This window comes from Ambystoma mexicanum, chromosome 14, assembly GCF_040938575.1.
Source record: "Ambystoma mexicanum isolate Mex_15411 chromosome 14, UKY_AmexF1_1, whole genome shotgun sequence".
Taxonomy (NCBI): Eukaryota; Metazoa; Chordata; class Amphibia; order Caudata; family Ambystomatidae; genus Ambystoma; species Ambystoma mexicanum.
In genome coordinates, this window is record NC_090940.1 from 477,374,912 (window position 1) to 477,394,568 (window position 19,657).

A 19,657-nucleotide genomic window follows, 5' to 3' on the forward strand; every position below is an offset into this window, starting at 1 on the left:
AGCTTGATGATTAAAGCCTGTAATGAATCTTATCGTGTTCTCATTTACAACATTCCTAGCTTTAAACAAAGTGTCTCTGTTCACTTTCTCTGCTTTCTCATAATATCCTGCTACAGTATTTTTCGTGTAGCCTCTTTTGTTGAATCTTTGGCCAATGTGCCTAGCTTCTCTCTGATAATCTGAGCTAGCACTAGAAGCTCTTTTAGCTCTCAAAAATTCTCCATATGGAATGGAGTTGATGAGAGCTTTGGGGTGTTGGCTCTTGGCGTGGAGAGTTCAGTTGGAACTTGTAGCCTTTCTGTATAATTTCGATATAAGCAAATTGTCTACAGCTGCAAAGTTCACCCTAGGGGGTGAGTGACTTCTTTACTTGGTTGTCATGCAGGTGAGCGCAATATTTTGTGTTTACGTAAAAAGATGTGTGTTGCACTAAGATGTTAAAATAAAGACTATTTGTTTTTATCCATAAGCAGTAAGGTTGTGTGTTCTTGGGTAATTTTATGTGCACATTTATGGGATTTTTGTAGTGCTACAACCCATGAATAGTGTGTGTTTTGTTACTATTTAAGAAAACGAGCCGGTTTTCATACCCTTAAGCACCAGCTACGAGTAGGCTGTGCATTTACTGGCTAACCACGTTTGTATATTTACCTATTTATATATATCTATTCTCTCATAATCTTGGTTTTCCTCATTTTCAGACATTTGGATATGCCTGCCTGGGCACCACCATCTTGTGGAAATCTGTTAAAACTATTGGCCAAGTTAACGTGCCCTCACAGCAGTAATACAGATCACCTGCCCCTAAAGCTGACATTCCACCTATTTATTTTTTAAACAAGTTTGATTTATTCAGTGAGAGCAGCTGCATGTTACAACAGTTATGATTACTATTGCAAACATATCATGACATTTACTGTTCCCCCTTTGTTAAAGTCCTTAACAGTTCGGTTGCTCTCATCGTTTTACGTTTCTTTCCTAACAAAACTCCAGTACCCTCAACAACTACCCCACGCTCCTCTCCCAACTTCACTTGAGTGGTTTCCGTGTCCTTCCTCTATTCAGAAATTCCCATCCTGCCTGTGTGAGCGGTCTTTTCTGTTTTTAAGGAACTCGGCAAACGTGAATGTTCTTAAGTAGTGACAGTTTGTGGAATTAGGCTTCTCTGTCTTTTACAAATTCCTGGAAGGGGTTCCATACTGCCAGGAATTTCAGGTATTGCCCTGCTTTTAGGGCGCAAATCTTTTCAATTGCCATGACCCCCCAGATCTTGACCCACCACCATGCTATTATCGGCCCAATTCATTTTTCCATCTTTGTGCCAGAGTCATTCTCGTTGCCATCAGTAAGTGCTTGATGAGGGTTGCCTTGTTCCCAGTTGCTGCATATGTGCCTTCTAAGACCACTCCTAGTAGGATCACCTTAGGTGCCATCGGCAGGGTTATTCCTGTTATCCCTCTTATGTGCCCCAGGATCTCCTTCCAATATAGAACCGCTTTCGAACAAGTCCACCACATGTGGAAGAGATCCCCACGTCACTCCATAACGTCTCCAGCACTCAGCAGGATATTTTGCATTTATTTTATGTAGGCGATTGGGGACATATACCACCTATATCAGCTTTTATACGCTGATTCTTTGATCGCTGTGCATTTGGATGTCTTATGTGCCCTCATCCGACTCTGTGCACATTCTTCCTCTGTGATAGTTTCTCCCATTTCTCTTTATGCTACAATTTCTCCCATTTGTTTGTTGCTCAATAGCCTATATATTCTCGCTCCTCTCGCAGTCACCCCCTTCTGCATAGTCAATTCGATCCCACCTGGGATTCTAATGCCCGCTTTCTTCAACGCTGTGTGGTAGATCCAAAGTCTAATTTGCATGTATTTGTATCGTTTTCCCCAATGCCAAATTTTCGTTTACATTTTTCAAACGGTAGAGAGAGGGACCCCTCTTTGGTAAATGTCTTTTAGGATCGGGGTTCCCGCACCCTCCCAACCCTCACAGAATTTTTGCTGTAGGCCCGGAGTTAAATCTGTGTTGTGTGCTAGAGGGGATGCAGCCCCCTCCGTATTTTAATCTTACTGAGCAATTTGTCCCAACTGTGTAGTGACATTCTAGTGTCTTCCAGTAATTGACCCCCTCTTTCTTGGGCTCCAGTATTGACGGTGTGTAGTGATTTCAAAGGGGTGGTCGTGACCACTTGTTCTATCCCACACCATCCATTTACTGTGTCTTGTCCCGCCCATTTCAGCATAGTTGCTAGATGCTCCTCCTATGTCGGGGACCCCTAAGCCCCCAAGGAGTGTAGGGCATGTCCACATTTTCTTTTGAATCCTTGGGTTTTTGCCTTGCCACATGAAGGCAAATATTGCTGTTTGTAGTTCTTTGATCATACGGGGTGGTATGACTACTGGCAGCAAGCCTACTACGTACAGCAACCGGGGGAGGAGGGTCCATTTTACTGCTGCAATTGTAGCAAACCAGGACAGTTCTTGGGTTTCCCACCTGTGCATGCCTTCTTGCAGATGTTTCCAGAGAGGCTTAATATTTGCTCCGAGCAGGTTCGCTGAGGTTCTTAAATTTATCCCCAAGTATTCTAAGGACTTTTTAGTAATCGCATGCTTTTAGTAATCGCATGCTTTTGATTTGGAGTAGTTTATGGAGAAATGTTCCACCTATTTTAATGCCTTTTGTGGGCAACATAGCCAAACGTTCCCTGTCATCACCCACATCATAACGTTATCTAACGCAGAACCAGGAACATAAATGCACAAATCCACAGTATGCAAAACCTTCTTTTGGTTAAAAGTATTTTTCTAAGAAAACTGTGATAATCAGAATCGTAGCAATTACTTTTATTTTTGTCATAACTCTGAAAAGGTGAGATTATGGCTGGAAAAAAATCTTATAATGGCGATTTTGTTCAGCGATGATTAATCAGTCTTTGTATTGTTCACAGATGCGGCTTGACGCGGCACGTTTCTAGGTGCCCTCCTAAAATGCTTTGAGAGGCTTACGGAACCGCTAGCAGCTCGCGGCTTGGCCTTGCTGTAGCAGCATTGACTTGGCATGGGATTTGTGTTACCCTCATTGACTCTATAAGGGTTCTTTAAAGACTTCAAGGACCTCTGCCTTTTTATCATCGGTGTTCTGTGAGAGGCTTTGTTGCACCCATTGCATCCACTCATCTTATTCGGTGAGTGATATACCCCTCCGTGACCTGTTCTCACTTGGCACTAGACACATGATGCCCTTGTTTTGTACTGGCCCACATCCCTGGAGGTTGCGCAAGTGACTGCGGGGGCATTTCTAGTGAGCCCTTTTGAATTGTGCACCTTTGTTACCCTCCCTTGGGGTCGGTGTAATTGATCCCTGTACTGTGGGCAGTGGCGAGAGGCATTGTGGCTGTTTTGCTGCCGTCAATCAAACTTTTCCCTGGTTGTGAAGTTTTGTCAGTTGGGGGAACATTTCCTTTCTACCATTCTTCCTCAGTTAATCTGATGATCTGCTCCTCCAGGGTCCCTAGTCATTGACCCGGCTTGCCGGCATGAGACTTCTCCTGGTATAGTTTACTATAGGCTGTGGTGGCTGTTTTCGCCCTGTTCTATTGCCATCTTTCCATGCTTGCCTGACCCGGATGATCTGTTAGTCTCCTGCTTATTTCATCAGTGACCCCCAAGCTGTGGGACATACTACCTTCAAGATCTACTGTCCCTTGTAAGACTTGCTGTTGTACCAGCTCTCTGAGAATCTTGGGCAGTTTGCATGTCTACTCTTCGGTGTGTGTCCCGAACTAATCCACCTCCCTCCCATTGTGGCCCGTCCACCTGCCACCTTCAGACAACTGCTAGATCTACTTTTGTGTATGCTTCCTCGGCGAAGTTTGGGTTTATATATTTGGTTCTTGCTCAGGCTCTGGATCGCGTATGATTCAGTTGTAGAGAAATGTCTTTGATTTTAAATGTTGTATAGATCTTAATTTTTGTGTGTATTGATGTGTTTTGGTCTTGCTTCGGGTGTGTATATGAATAGGTGTGATAAACTTGTCTGTCCTGTTTTGTGTCTATCGAAGGCGCATTAATTCCACATAATACTGCACTTTTGCTTGTGATTCTATCTACTTTTTCTAGCTGCCATTCCACCCTTTTGTTAAAATAACCAAACGGAAGACTGCACAATCTGTCACCAAAGGGGTGTAGCAAAAGAGCTCATAAAATGCTTGAGCCCATTAACGATGTCAACACCCTTATTGCAGAAATAAAAGTTTTATTATGATATGGAGGGCCCCTTAGTAAAAACAAGTTTCCCAAACCAGAAAGCCAGCTGCAGCACCAAACTGCATTTCGGCAATGGAAGATATTGATATTTTACCTGTGGGGTGTGGCCCCCATTCTAAAGCCTATAGTTCACCCACACGCTCACACCCTCAAGGAATAAAGGAAACAAAAAGACCACATGGGCAAATATGAAATAGGCCACCACGAGGGGCAGGAGGGGGGGAAATTATGCGCACCCAGTTACGGTGCAAGGTTAGGTTTGTGGCCTAAATAAAAATAAAATTTCAATTCAAGTGATAGAACTTCATAGAAACACTGGCAATCTAGACATCCCAATTAGCCCTATTGCTCCTTCTGTTAAAGAGGACAAACTGGATTCTGAGCATGGGAAGGGGGACATCCATGTGACCCTCCTGAATGATAGTGATTGGGAGGGGGCGAGTCATGGTTTCCACCTCATATCGGTTTAACGTTCTAGAGGAAGTACTCCCAAAAGGAGTTAACCCGGCCCCCCATTACCCAGGCCCTCCTGACCAGCCATAATAAAGGTGTACAGGGATCGGTGCAGGATCTGGTTGACCCAAACACAGGCCCCAGGGAAATCATGGGAACGCAGACTGATGGGATTGATATGAGTGCTATGCCTGGCAGGGGGCCTAGGATGGAAAGGGTGGGGGAATCCCCTGGTTTAGTGCATTATTTGTGTAGGAAAATGGAGATCTTGATTAGGACTCATCTCGACATATTTTCCGACGGACCTAGCGCTCATTAAAGAGAGGTTGATTCCAAGACCATCTACAGGGATCGAACTAAAGGGGGACCGTGAGAGGCGACCAACCATTAAACCCCCCCAAAAATCAAGTGCAAACTGCACTGCCCATAGCTCAGATATTGTAATGCAAAACAGGGGCGGGCATGTAAAGCATTGTTGTTTGACTGGGGGGTTAGGGGAGAGCGATCCCAGATTAGGCCTGGCCCAGCGATTGTTTTTTTTTTTTTTCCTCATGTAACATGACAATAGAGCTCTTGGACAAATGCAATTGACCTGGCCCGAGAACTTGTATTGGCAAGGCAGGGCCAAGGCAGCTCTAACCATCGAATAATTTATGTGGATGACTTTAATTTATAAATAGAACCCCTTGTAGATATGGAAGGGGCCTTGGACAACCTAGACGAGGCATGGGATATCAATATCCCCACTTTGGCTCTGACTCCAAGGAGGAGGACCCACTCCTTGGCTTTTTACTGCGTTATTATGGTTGGGGCTCAGGGCCTGCAATGGTCGCTTTTCAAAAGTCCAACCACCAAAGTCGACCTTTGATGGGCCCTGCGGCTCCTCTCACATTGATTATATATTTGTGTCAACGGAATAGTGGGGTATGATGGAAGACTTTGAAGTCCTAAGTATACAGGGGAGTGACCACAAGCTGATATTATTGAAGTTAAATAGCTGGGGAGGAGCTCTAAAAGAGCAATTGAATGCACAGAGTTCCCCTAGTGTTCCCATTTTCACTCTGGCCAATATAAACATCAGATTAAATGGGCAGATCTTGACCAGTCCCATGCTAAACCCCTGATGTACAATGCCATCTTGCCCATTATTAGTCAATTGTCTTTGATAGAATTGGGAGAAATCGACATAACCTCCCATATATAATGGAATCACTGAGTCTATCCAACCATTTGTGACTAAATCTAGAAAGACCATAACAATAAAATGCAGTCATATCCAGTCCTTGGTATGACCAGGAATGTAGGATCGCGAAAAGCGCCATCTTAAATTGTATAAAAACCAAACAAGGTACGGCCAAAACTGACCTTGGAGCACTAGGAGCAGCTTTAAAAAATGTGGTGGAGGCTAAAAAGGAGGCTTCTGTCCGGCAAAAAATGGGATGCATTACAGGAGGCTGGATATTCGGGTGACTCACGTTTTTGGAGGTTAGTGAGTGAGCTTGATGGGGGGGCGAGATGGGGGTGTTGTCTGAGATGAGGCCCAATTTGTTTATTAAGCCTTTCCAGGCGGTTATGGAGGGAGTGATCCAATTGGTGCACAGGGGCAAGCCCAAAAAATTCAGGAAGGTGGAAACCCCATTAGGCCAATCCATTTGGAACTGAGGGAGGTGTGTAACGTGATTTCAACCCAAAAGTGGGATAAGGCTCCAGGCCTTGACCTTTTACCGACAGATTTATTTAAAGACGAGGTAGCGGTCTGGGAGTCTATTGTATGGTTACTCTTTAATGCATGCCTCAGTCAGAATAGGGTCCCTGCCACCCCCACTACCCTCTTCTAGCGAGAAGCCATAATCATACCAATTTACAAAAAGGGTGGGAGGGATGACCACGTCAACTTTAGGCTTATCTCTTTATTGGACGGGGCAGGTAAAATCTTCACGTAGGCAACATGTGAGCTTCTCCAGCAGTGGGTAATACAAAGTGACATCGACCACCTGCAGGCGGGATTCCATCAAAGAATAAGCACGATAGATCAGGCCTTTTGCTTGCATATGATATCGCATAAGTACAGTCCTAAGGAAGATGAGTGTATTCTAAATTCATCGTCCTCAGGACTGCGTTTGATTCAGTGTCGATCGACTCTCTGGGCATTTTTAGCTAATGGAGGGATGCCCCCATGTCTCCTGCAGATAAACGTTATATTCTGGTAACACCGCCTCAGTCCGATGGGGCATGGGCCAACTCACTGACCCATTTGAAGTCACAAGAGGGTTAAGATAGGGTTGTATCCTTGCCCCCCTCTTTTTTATATATATTGATGAGGTGGTAAGTCATGTTAGGAGAAATTGCCTTGATTTCTAACCCCTCCTCTTACCCCCTTCCCCAAGATGGGTTTGGAAATCTGCCCATTGCTTCTTTTTGCAGATGATGCAGTCATTTTAGCAACATCAGCAAACTCCCTTTAAAACTACACTGGAGGCTTTTGTGGAGCAATGTTCTGAGCTGCGATTGGAGATTAATATGGTGAAATGCAAGTTACTTGTCTTTCGCCCAAAGTTTAGCACATTTATAAAGATTTCTTTGGCAATCGATAATATCCCACTCAAGCAAGTCCAACACTATGATTATTTGGGCCTGTGGTTTAATGACCAATGCAATTGGCCTCTCCAAGTGGGTACATCTAGCCTCCAGTTGGATAACTACAGGGGGGGAGGGGGCATAGTGAGATTCTTTTATACCCTTTGACAAGGCCCTCTTTCACCAGCCATCAAGATACAGTACAGGTGAAATCTTCAGCACTGTATGGGGCCGAAATTTGGGACCAGGCGGATTGTACTAAACTGGGGCAGGTGCAACAGCTTTTTTATAAAGAAACGTTGGGGGCTCCCCAAATCAAGGCTGAGGTATACCAATATTTCTGGAACTAGGACCAATCCAAAAAGAGGTTATATTCAGACCAGTATTTTTCTGGCTGAGGCTTTCGTCGGTCCCTGAGTTGCAGATATATCAAGAAGCTGTATTGCACATATTGGAGGCAGAAGGTGTGAGATCGCTGCCATAGTTCCTGCATGTAAAAAAGGTTTTGGGGTGTTTGGGCATGAATGATTTATGGCAAAACCCACAGGAAGCTACATAGGGTGACTGCATCAAAGCTAAGATCCATTCACACTCATTTATTGAGGCTGAATTAGTCAAGGAGTGTAGGAACATTTCAGTGGGTTATGCCTACTTGTTAAGCCATTTCTGGGGTTTGAAGGTTACCTTGATGCGGTAAATCCCCCATTAACCCGTAACCTCTACATTAGGTTTAGAGTTTCTACTTTGAACTTGGCTTGTGTGACCAAATGGGTCCCAGATGGTAACGTGTCTTGCCCAATGTGTGGATTGGTGGAAGAATCACTGCCCCATTTTCTTTTCTCGTAAGTTCCTAATTCCTCTATGTAATGGCTATGGCATACGGTCCATGAGTGTAGCGCTTCAGATGTTCTAACACTTTAAAGAAATTAAGTGGTGTATTGCGTGGCAAGTTATCTTTCCCAGGACTGGCGTGTAAGTGCCTAAATTATAAAAGAGTTTAAGTGTGGAGTTGCGTACAATTTTTAAAGTATAATAGCAAAACCACATGGTTTATTTATATGGTTTTATTTGGCACCCGTTTTATAAGCAAGATTTTAATAATGAATGTTTTGGTATTTCTAAATTGCCATTTACGAACTGTAGAATAATTGATGTGATTATGTGCTATTTTGTATGGTCAAATCTTTAACATATTTACCTTTGGCAAGTTGACATTTTGTTGAATAAAAGCCATATTTATGGGTTTTATCTTAGGGGATCGTACTGTGAGTCTAGAAATTACCCTTCCATAGCATAGGCGAAAACCAATCACATCATATGTTCAGCACTTGTCAGGACAGACTCATAACCGTGACCAGAGAGCGTCCATTTCGTAGTAATAGAATCCGCCATTTTTACTAATTTTCGCTTCTTGCTTTCTGTTTAAACTGCTTTGCTGTAAGTGAATTCTATTCCGTTATTGCTCATGCATAGAGCAAGGCCACAAGTTACATGTTGAAACATAGCCCAGGCAAGCCAGACAGCGATGCCTGGTCTCCTCCCTCACAAGTCCTTGAAAGTGAGCAACAAGGCATTTAATCACTACGCAGGTGCCAGCTAGTCTTGCTGGTGCGGTAGAAATGAACAATTAATGGCTTAAATTATGCTCTTTTACGGCCCCCCTTCACTGAGCCCTGTAGATCGAGTTGACCTCTAGCACACATATAGAAACTAGAAGATGGTGAGGCCTGGAATGTGTCTCCCCTGCACGCAGCTTGCTCGTAAGAACGAGAGCATTATGTTCCCGAAAACAAAGAATCATGTCTGCCATGTCGCAAATTGCAAACTGTTGCTGAATAAATGTCAGAGGGTGTCATATTCGTCATAATTGTCAATCATCTTAACCATTTTCAAAGGAAATGCATTATGGGCGGTATCGAATATGTCACTACTGATAATATGATGATCGTTTTGTATATATGTAACTGTTGTAAGATGCTCGCTCTCTTGCGTCCCTCGGGGTCTGGAGACACATGTTGCGGGACGTGCGACCCAGTCGGCCGACTGAAACTATTTGCTTTGCATTGCAATAAACCCTAGATTTTGGGAATTGAACCTCGTGTCTGGCGTATCAGTTCGTGTGTGGTGATTGTGCTTTGTTTCCATATGCGAGGGTCCCCTAGGGGCCACATCAGAACCTGTGGTGCTCCATATCGTCTTGCTTTCAAGGCGTGCACGTTGCCCCTGAGCTATCCTCCCGAGACTTGTTAGTGAACAGAGTGGTTTCATTTTCAAATGCAACACTTAAACATCTACATGTTTTCATAATCTATAGGTTGCCATTTTGCTCCTTGTAACTGCAACGGCGAAAGGACAGATTGCTGTCTGGCGATCGTCCCAGATAATGGTAATCATACATACGTTGTTCACCATTATTGTCCAATTTCGGTTGAAGAAGCGGTCAACGGGAAGACTCACCCCATCACAGGCACACATCGGTACAATGTAACTGTGTAAAATCGAGAATAAAACAAAATAAATGTCAGCACCCGCTTTTTAATATATATATATATATATTTCTGAGGCTTGTGGAATCTGCTTAGATCACATGCTGTGCATAGGCCGACATCTAGTGGAAGCTGCGGAGTATTACAGTTTGTTTTTCGAAACTCGAAAATGGGCGTCGACACAGGCGTGCCAGTAATACTATCCCTAGTGTGACGTCCACTGTACCCAAGATCCCTCACGCGTCTAGGATCCTCAGATTTTTTTTTTCCGCCATACTGGTCGGAAGCATCTTGCGGAGTCCCCTGGCCTTAGCCTTACTTTTGCTAATTATTGAAGTTTAAAATTATTTATTGACATCCTTCCCCACCCCAACGTCGACCCTCGACACTCGACGACGGCTGGAGAAGACATCGACCGTCGGCTGCTGCACGACGGATCTGGGCCTCGGAAGGCCGCTGGCCTCGGCCCGGGCCTAGTAGGCCGCTGGCCTCGGCCCTGCAAGTAGGGAGAGTGGGGGGTGGTACATACTCTTCACTCTTGGTATATAGGTACACCTTATATATTTCCAACACTTACCAGCCCGCTGCCTCAAGGTGCGTATGGAGGGTACCCCTTTCCAATTCTGCCCCAAGTGCAACCGCAAATACCCTTGGGTCGACAGGCACGCCACGTGCAATCTCTGCTTGCCGAGGGACCACCCCGAAGCGAACTGCAGAGCGTGTAGTAGGTTTAAGCCTAAGACACTTAAGGACCGTTCGACAAAGCGTTGGGCCCACCACGCCAGGCAGGCGGCCATGGCAGCGGAGGGCGCCTTCAGCGATGGCAGCGACGCCATACTTTCGGACGGCGAGGGCATTACGGCGTCGAAAGACTGCCGAGCGCAGGTCCCCGACCTCGGAAGGTTGTCCGGCAGGGCGGCTATGGGGAAGACCCCCGGCGACGCAAGCGCTACACACCCTACACACACTAAGCACACTAAGTCCAACCGAACCTCGACGACGTCGACTTCTCGGAAAGAGGCACAGATAGAACGGTCCGACTCGGTGTCCTCTTTGCGCTCTCGATCGAGATCGCCTCATGACGCAAGGCAATCATCCACTCTTGCCAAGAGTGCCTGGCTCTCTAGATTAACGGAAGTTCGATCGTCGGAAGACGAAGACGACTTCCACCCCCAGGCCGCGCTCCAGGAGACCGAGGCCGCAGTTAACACCAGCGAGGCCCCACGCTCGAAACACACAGATACCTCTCCCGACCCTCGACGCCAGGCGTCGAAAGTCTCTGGGGCCTCCAAGGGGCAGGGAAAACATTTTTCCACGCACGGGGAGGGGGGGAAACAGCGGAAAGCACAGCCTTCCACTCCTGTAAGACCATCCTTCCACCCTAAGCAGACAGACAAACACAAATCTACTGGGACATCAACATCCAGCAAGGGTACCCTTGATAAGTCCTCTAAGTTGCCTACTAAAGTCATACCCTGTTCCAAAGAATGGTCCAGTGAAGACAGACAGGGTCATGTCAAGGATGTCTTCCTTAGCTGATTTTTATGACAAAAACCCAGAACATTTCCTTTCGTATGACCCTCAAGGGGGCACACCCTCAGGCTCCTCTGATCCTATCCCCCTAAGTAAAAAGGCCCGGTTCGAACGACCTGAACCCTTCGAGGTGCAGCCTTACTCTACTCCATACTCTACTCCACACCCCAGATACCAAGGGCAGCCTTTCCCTGAAGGGGACCAGGAGTTTAACATTATGGAGGAACAAACAGGGACTGAATACTATGCGGATGATGAGGACCTGGAGGAGGTAGAAGATGAGCAGGAAATTTACAGAGTAGATTCCCCGGTAGAGAGCGAAGCCCCAGTTACCGACTCGCCAGTTGATAACCAGCCCCTCCTTAATGAAGTTCTCGCTCGCGCAGCAGAACATTTTCACATCGACACCCACGGTGTACAGGAGGAAAGGGACTTCGCAGAAGAGTTGGTGGGAGAGAGGAGGCCGGTCGCTCAGACCATCCCTATCCTTAAATCCATCCAACGTAGAATAGATCCATCCCTGGTGAATCCTAACCTCACCAGAGCCGTCAACCCCAGAGTCGAAAAACTTTTTCGGGCAGCCCAGTCTGACCCTCTTTATATAAGAGGACATCTTAAACCAGACTCCCTAGTGGTTACCAACACTCGGAAGAGGGCTGGGACACCCTTATCGTCGTCAGAAGCTCTTCCCGACAAGGAGAGGCTTGGGAAGGGATCACCTCAGACAGATGGGTGCTGTCAACAGTGTCCACAGGATATTGTATAGAATTACTGCAGCGTCCCCAGAACCACCCTCCACGACAAAGAATACACTCCTTAGAACATCAGAAGATCCTTCTCGAGGAGATCGCCATTCTGCTAGAAAAGGACGCGATAGAACTCGTCCCAGGACACCAGGTAAACAAGGGTATCTATTCAACTTACTTCCTTGTGCCAAAGAAAGATTTGACAATGCGCCCAGTATTGGACTTACGGCCTGCCAACAAGTATGTCAAGCCCCAAAAATTCCGTATGACCACGCTACAAGAGGTAATCCCCCTCCTAAAAAAGGGGGATTACATGGCAACCTTGGATATGAAAGATGCTTAATTTCATATTTCCATGCTCCCAGCGCACAGAAAATACTTGCGCTTCAAGGTAGACAGTCGCCACTACCAATTCAAGGTACTGCCCTTCGGAATAGCTTCAGCACCAAGGGTATTCACCAAGGTACTGGCGGTGGCAGCTGCACACCTACGCAGGGAGGCAATCCCAGTGTACCCTTATCTGGACGACTGGCTCATAACGGGGGAAACCCCAGGAATTTGCAGGTCAAACATTCAGAGGACTATCGACCTCCTCCACGAATTAGGCTTCTCTATCAACGAGAAGAAGTCAAGTCTGGTGCCAAGCACCTCAAAACAGTTCCTAGGAGCAATCCTAGATACTCAGAAGGGTTGACCTTCCCTTCGGAAGAGAATTCGAAATATACTACTGCAAATTCCACATTATCAGTCAGGTCAACAAATAACGGTACGCAAAGCAATGCGGTTACTGGGCATGATGGCGTCATGCATTTACCTGGTCCCCCACGCGCGTCTGCGCATGCGTCCCATGCAGGAATGGTTGGCGAAACAGTGGTCTCAGGCAAGTGGTCAGTGGGACGATCTAGTGGTCGTTTCGCCAACACTCGTACAGAGCTTACACTGGTGGACAAGAGAGAATCTCGCAAGGGGAAAACCCTTTTACGATCCCGAAGTACAGGCAGTGGTGACTACAGATGCATGCCTGACTGGGTGGGGAGCTCACCATCTCCACCACACAGCTCAGGGTCTCTGGTCTCACTCAGTAGCCAAGAACCACATCAACCTGCTAGAGCTTCTGGCAGTATTCCAAGCGCTTCGGGCGTTCGAGCCCCATCTGCTAAACTTGTCGGTGCAGATCCGGACGGACAGCACGACAGCCATGTTCTATCTGAACAAACAAGGAGGGACTCGTTCGCCAAATCTGTCCAAGCTTGCCCAGAAAATCTGGATATGGGCACTCAGACGGAACATCTTCCTGTCATCACAACATGTTCCAGGGAGCTCAATTCCCTAGCGGATGCCCTAAGCAGAGACTCCCTCCCAGAAGAACACGAATGGGTCCTTCACAGAGATATCGTAGAAGATCTCTTCTCTCAGTGGGGTTTCCCCACTATAGACCTATTCGCCACAAGCGAAAACAAACAATGCCCAGGATTTGCATCCAGGTTCCCCCAGCCAGACTCCCAAGGGAACGCCCTGTGGATGAACTGGTCAGGGATGTTTGCGTACGCTTTTCCACCAACTCCTCATCAGGAAGGTGGTGTACAAGATGAACAAGGAATCGATGACGCTCATCCTAGTTGCTCCCATGTGGGCGAGACAACCATGGTTTCCACACCTACGCAGGATGGCGGTGTGCGAGCCCATCAAACTCCCAGCCTGGTACAACCTACTGTCCCAGCAACAAGGTCAAACAGTGCACCAGGAACCCAACTCAATGAACCTGGCAGCATGGCTCCTGAGGTCATAGAGTTTGGGCATCTCAATTTACCACAGAGGTGTATGGACATCCTAAAAGAATCCAGGAAACCAAACACAAGGCACTGTTACTTTGACAAGTGGAAGAGATTCGTTATTTGGTGCCAGAATAAACAAATCAACCCAGTTGATTGCACTCCTTCCAACGTTGTAACATACATGCTCCACCTGCTGGACGCAGGGTTGGTTTTTAACTCTCTGAAGGTACACCTGGCAGCCCTCTCGGCTTACACCACATCCCATAACAAAGTATCGTGGTGGAAAGTACCAGTAGTTAAAGCCTTCATGGAAGGAGTAAAGAGACTTCACCCTCCTATTTCGAACCCACCGCCAGGATGGGACCTCAATGTGGTGCTAGCTAAGCTCATGGGCCCCCCTTTCGAACCCATGCATAAAAGTAGTCTCAAACACCTGACTTATAAAACGGCCTTCTTAGTAGCCATTACCTCTATAAGAAGGGTCAGTGAAATTCAGGCTCTGTCAGTGCAGGATCCTTTCTTTACTATCCACAAAGACAAACTAGTTTTACGCACACACCCTAGGTTCTCACCTAAATTTATATCTAAGTTCCATGTAAACCAGTCCATCGAGCTTCCGGCTTTCTTCCAGAACCCGCAAAGCTCAGCTGAGGTGAAACTACACACCCTTGATGTGCGTAGGGCGGTCCTCTACTATGTAAATAAAACCAGACCGCTAAGGAAAACAGATCAACTGTTTGTCTCCGTAGCTACAGGCAGAGAGGGGGATCGCGTCTCTAAAGGCGCGATCTCGAAGTGGATTATCAACTGTATACAGCTGTGTTACTCTCTTTCTGAAAAAACTCTGCCTTTTACGCCAAGGGCCCATTCTACTAGAGGCATTGGGGCCACTCTGGCTTTCATTGCAAATGTTCCCCTCGACACCATTTGCAAAGCAGCTACTTGGAGCTCTATTCACACTTTTACTCAGCATTACTGCATTGACACTCATTCCAAGACAGATACACAAGTGGGACAAGCGGTTCTAAGACACCTGTTTGCTCATGACCCTTCTCACATCCCACCTCCTTCTTCTGGTACTGCTCGCTAATCTATGCACAGCATGTGATCTAAGCAGTTTCCACAAGCCTCAGAAGGGATACATTACTCACCGTAATCGTATTTCTGATGCTTGTATCTGCTTAGATTCACATGCGACCCACCCTTCCTCCCCTCCGAGAGAAGGCGCATGATTGCTTGTAGTCTTACCTTTCTGTCTATCTGCTTGGATTATCTGTACTCCCGCTACTCCTCATGCTTCCTCATGTCAGGAAAAATACAATCTGAGGATCCTAGACGCGTGAGGGATCTTGGGTACAGTGGACGTCACACTAGGGATAGTATTACTGGCACGCCTGTGTCGACGCCCATTTTCGAGTTTCGAAAAACAAACTGTAATACTCCGCAGCTTCCACTAGATGTCGGCCTATGCACAGCATGTGAATCTAAGCAGATAAAAGCATCAGAAATACGATTACGGTGAGTAATGTATCCCATATATATATATTTCCAAATGAAAAGCTCAGCCCGTAGCAGGGCAAAACCAATGGATTGCACTCCACAAAGCAGCTGAATCAGGAAAATCCAGTCGTCAGCAAAATGAAGGGCTCGGACGGCAAAGACAGTTAGCACCAAATGTCCTTTATTAAATCAAAAGAGCATCAGAGAGGAGGACCTGAAGAGCACAACGACGCGTTTCGCGGTCCTCCGACCGCTTGATCACATAAGTAGGGAGAACATCGAAGGAGGACTCATTTAAGCATCGCTCGAACTCTATGGTAACAGTGCATAGAGAGGACCTAGACACACGTTGATACAATGAATAATTCACTAGGCGGCCATATTGGAATGTGCAAATAACAGCATGTGCATTAATGTACCATCAAATAAATAGAATAAAGTACACTGTATATTAACAGTCAGCAGTCACCAATTTCAAACTGGCAAGTAGCCTGCACAGCCGCAATATTCAATTAAAGTGGGAACTTAAAAAAAGAGACGGAAAACTTAACTTATACAGTGCGTGTAAAATACGAACATACAGAGGATTAAACCTCAGCCGGTAGCAAATGCCGCTATCAAATGAAAACCCCTTATGATGGGCCATTAAAGAAAACCTATGCCGTTAAAGTTGGCATACTCGGCAGAGTCATTCCGTCTCAAAAATTAGTCCCACGAATTGAAAAAAAGGAGCGCTAGGTTCAAACATTTGCTAAAATGCAAAAAATCTTATGGTCAATAGTCTCACAATATATATATATATATATATATATATATATACACACACACACACTCAGGTAGTTCATCATACATAAATGGAATTTTAAAAAATGGGAAAATGCAAATCAATAATGGCTGTATGCATGGACAGAATAAAGTGCTTAGTGCAAGAGTTACCAATAAAGTGCAAAGTGCATAGCAGCATGAATACATGGCATGGGAAAGAAGAAAAGAAAAATAAAGGAGTAAAAGGTACTAAAAAGGGAAAGGGGAAAAAAATGTATGAAAAAATGTGGAATAAGACTGAAAATCTCAACAGCAAAAATCCTATGCACAGTGCTCTGTGTCCATGATGGCTATAGTTATCAAACTCAATAGACCAGGAGTGTATAGTATGAAACAAAACGTCTATTTAAAATATATATTTAGAAAAATCACTAAATATCTTAAATAATATAAAGTTCCAATGATTAAAAACTATCATACTCCCTCAAGTAGAGCAACAGACTTATAGGCCCTAAGAAACAAGCCACCATGGATGGCCGGAGAAAATTCAACAAATATATCCACAAGAAAAGTGCAAAGTGCAATATCCCTTAAAAAACCTTAGGTAGTACTACAGCCATAATAAGATAATACATTCCAAAAAGACCCGTTAAAATCTATAATAAAAAACCCGAATGCAAAAAATGTATATTCCAAACCCCTATATAAAAATATTAGAGGCGAGACAAGGTTATAAGACCTAGAAAAAGCATAGAGTCCCTCCTTCATAGTGTGACACAATATAATCATCTAAAATACCCAAATAATGAAGTGTAAATCAGCCCTACAAAGATACATGTTAAAAATAATGTGCAAAACGAGCCAACACTAGTACATGAAGTCGCAACCTGTAAAAAACCTATCATAAAATCTGTGAAAAAACTGTAAGACAATAGAAAAGCATTGCTAATATTCTCAGGTAGGAGAAAACCTTATGAAACCTTAATAGATGTTAGAGAGGTCATACAGAATACATATTTAAACACCTTTACAACAGGCATTGTTGTGCCTGGGTAAACAGAAAATTGCATACCTATTAGATCCCTAAAAAAGTATACAACTCTTCGTCAAGGTTATGACCTCTAGGTTTCTTGGTCTCAAGGTCCAAAATGGACTTTTGTCTCCAATTGCCTCAGCAGTAACTCTCTGTTACCACGTCTGGGTGACTTGAGCACTGTATGAATCCCAAAGAAGAAAAAACCTTCCATTTTACTGTCATGATGGGACTGAAAATGTAAAGCCATAGGATAATTAGAATCAGTGTTTTTGATGGCTCGAATATGCTGAAGAATTCTCAACTTAAGTTTACCTTTTGTACTGCCGACATACCACATATTACAAGGGCAACTCAAGACATAGACCACATAATCTGTGTCGCAAGGAATTCTAGATGTGATCTTGATGTTGTTACCCAAGATAGGATGAATATAATGGGTCTTGTTGACCGCATATGTACATGCTTTACATTTGGAACACTTACTGAAGCCATTAGATTTAGTATTCAGCCAGCCATTGGTCACTGCATTGGTAATTGGCCTCATAAAGCTCGGAACCAATGTGTCCTTAAATGAGGTAGACTTCCTAAACGTGATGTTAATATTGTCACCTAGAATTGTTTTCAAATGTTCATCAGATTTAAGGATGTGCCAATGACGCTGCATCACTTTTCGAATGTGATGTGCTTTAGCTCCAAATGTCAAAATGAGTCGTGTTTCATTAGTATTAGCCCTGGTATGGTCGACAGAATCAGCCAACAATAGCTGAGAACGGTCCATGCTTCTCGCTTTCAAAAAGGCCCTCTCGAGAATTTTCTTGGGGTATCCCCGTTGTTTGAATTTGTTAGCCATATAGGCACATTCATAGTCGAAGGTTTCGATCTTTGAACAGTTTCTACGTATTCTAACAAACTCCCCATAGGGGATGCTCCATTTAAGGGCGGTGGGATGCAGTGGGATATTAGAGCTTGTGGGTTTTCTATAAAGACTGGTGGTGAGTGCACCTTGAGCCACAGTAACAAGAATGTCCAAGTATGTAATAGTAGTCTTGCTGTGGCTCTCGGTGAACTGTAAATTCAAATCATTGGTATTCAGAATGTTAACAAAATCCAACCAATCTGCACTGGTCCCATCCCAAATAACAAACAAATCATCAATATACCTCAACCAAAGGGCAATTTTGGATGTGTGATTGTTCTCGGGATGCCAGACTATAAACTTTTCCCACCAACCCATAAACAAATTTGCATAGGAGGGGGCAAAGGTGGAACCCATAGCAGTACCCTGGAGCTGCATGTAGTACTGTTTGTCAAAAAGAAAACAATTATTAGTAAGACAAAGTGAAATCATCTCTAGAATCATCTGCGAGTGTTGAAGATAATTCAAGGAACGTGTATGCAAAAAGTATTCACAAGCTTTCAGACCATCGCTATGTCTTATTGACGTGTACAGTGAAACAACATCAAGTGTTGTAAGTAAGAAAGTAGGTTCCCATGGAATACCATCTATGCGGCTCAAAAAATCTTTGGTGTCCCTTAAATAAGAAGGCAGAGTGGTAACAAATGACACCAAAGTCTCATCTATAAACCTAGAAGTATGTTCTAATAAAGCGCCGCATAGGGTTACAATTGGTCTGCCAGGAGGTCTAACAAGAGACTTATGTATTTTTGGCAGGAAATAGATGGTCGGAGTCACAGGGAACCTGGGATGAAGGTAAGAACAGATGTCCTCATCCAGCAAATCTTTTTCCTTCCAGGTCAGCAAAAGATGGCCTAATTTATCACTCATCATACCTGATGGATCACCAGGCAATTTAGCATAACAGTCCTTATTCACCAATTGTCTATGTGCCTCTTTAATATAATCTCCACGATTCGTGAAGACGATGTTCATGCCTTTATCTGATGGTATGATAATGCAGTCATTCATAGTGCTCAAACGTTCAATGATGTCAATTTGTGAATTTGTGAGATTCGATTTGCAGGGCACCTGTTGTTTCCTAATTTTCTTTAGGTCATGAACAACCAGATCCTGAAAAGCCTCTATATGGCCACCTGGATTGAAAGCAGGATTAAAGCATGACTTTGCCTTGAGTTGAGTTTTCCCCGGCCAGGCGGTGTCTACATACAAAGACAGATTCTTGATCCAAAGCATCAGTGTCCAGTTCACCTTCAGTGTACAAAAATTCCAAGTCTCTAAGAGTTAATGTGTCTTGTATAGAGACTTCTGTACCATCTTGGAGATTCAATTTAGGTTTGGGTTTTGGAGGATACATGGCAAAGAATTTTTTCAGTCTGACTTTGCGCATGTATTTGTCAAAGTCTATCCTGGTTTCAGCATAATCATATTTGGAAGAGGGGCAGAAGTTAAGGCCCTTTTGTAAGACATTGGTTTCCTCATCGGTAAGGGGGTGCGAGGACAGGTTAATGATGGACATGTCCTGTATATTCTTATCTACTTGCGTTATTTCTTGGCACCAGAGCGTGTTAATCTCTCCGGTTTGTCCAC

The 19,657-nt window shown here is 44.7% G+C and overlaps 1 protein-coding gene across 12 annotated transcripts in view; it reads left to right on the top strand.

Annotated features, from left to right (window-relative positions):
- GSKIP (GSK3B interacting protein) overlaps positions 1-19,657 on the top strand; it is a 480,402-nt gene that overhangs the window by 256,240 nt on the left and 204,505 nt on the right. For 3 of the 12 annotated variants that reach the window (XM_069637708.1, XM_069637707.1, XM_069637710.1), the window contains one exon: positions 18,824-18,862. The exons of the other annotated variants lie outside the window; for them this stretch is intronic. In XM_069637708.1, coding sequence (XP_069493809.1) covers positions 18,857-18,862 — 6 coding nt within the window. In that variant the 5' untranslated portion in view covers positions 18,824-18,856. The remainder of the gene's footprint in view (positions 1-18,823; positions 18,863-19,657) is intronic. 12 annotated transcript variants of the gene reach the window in all.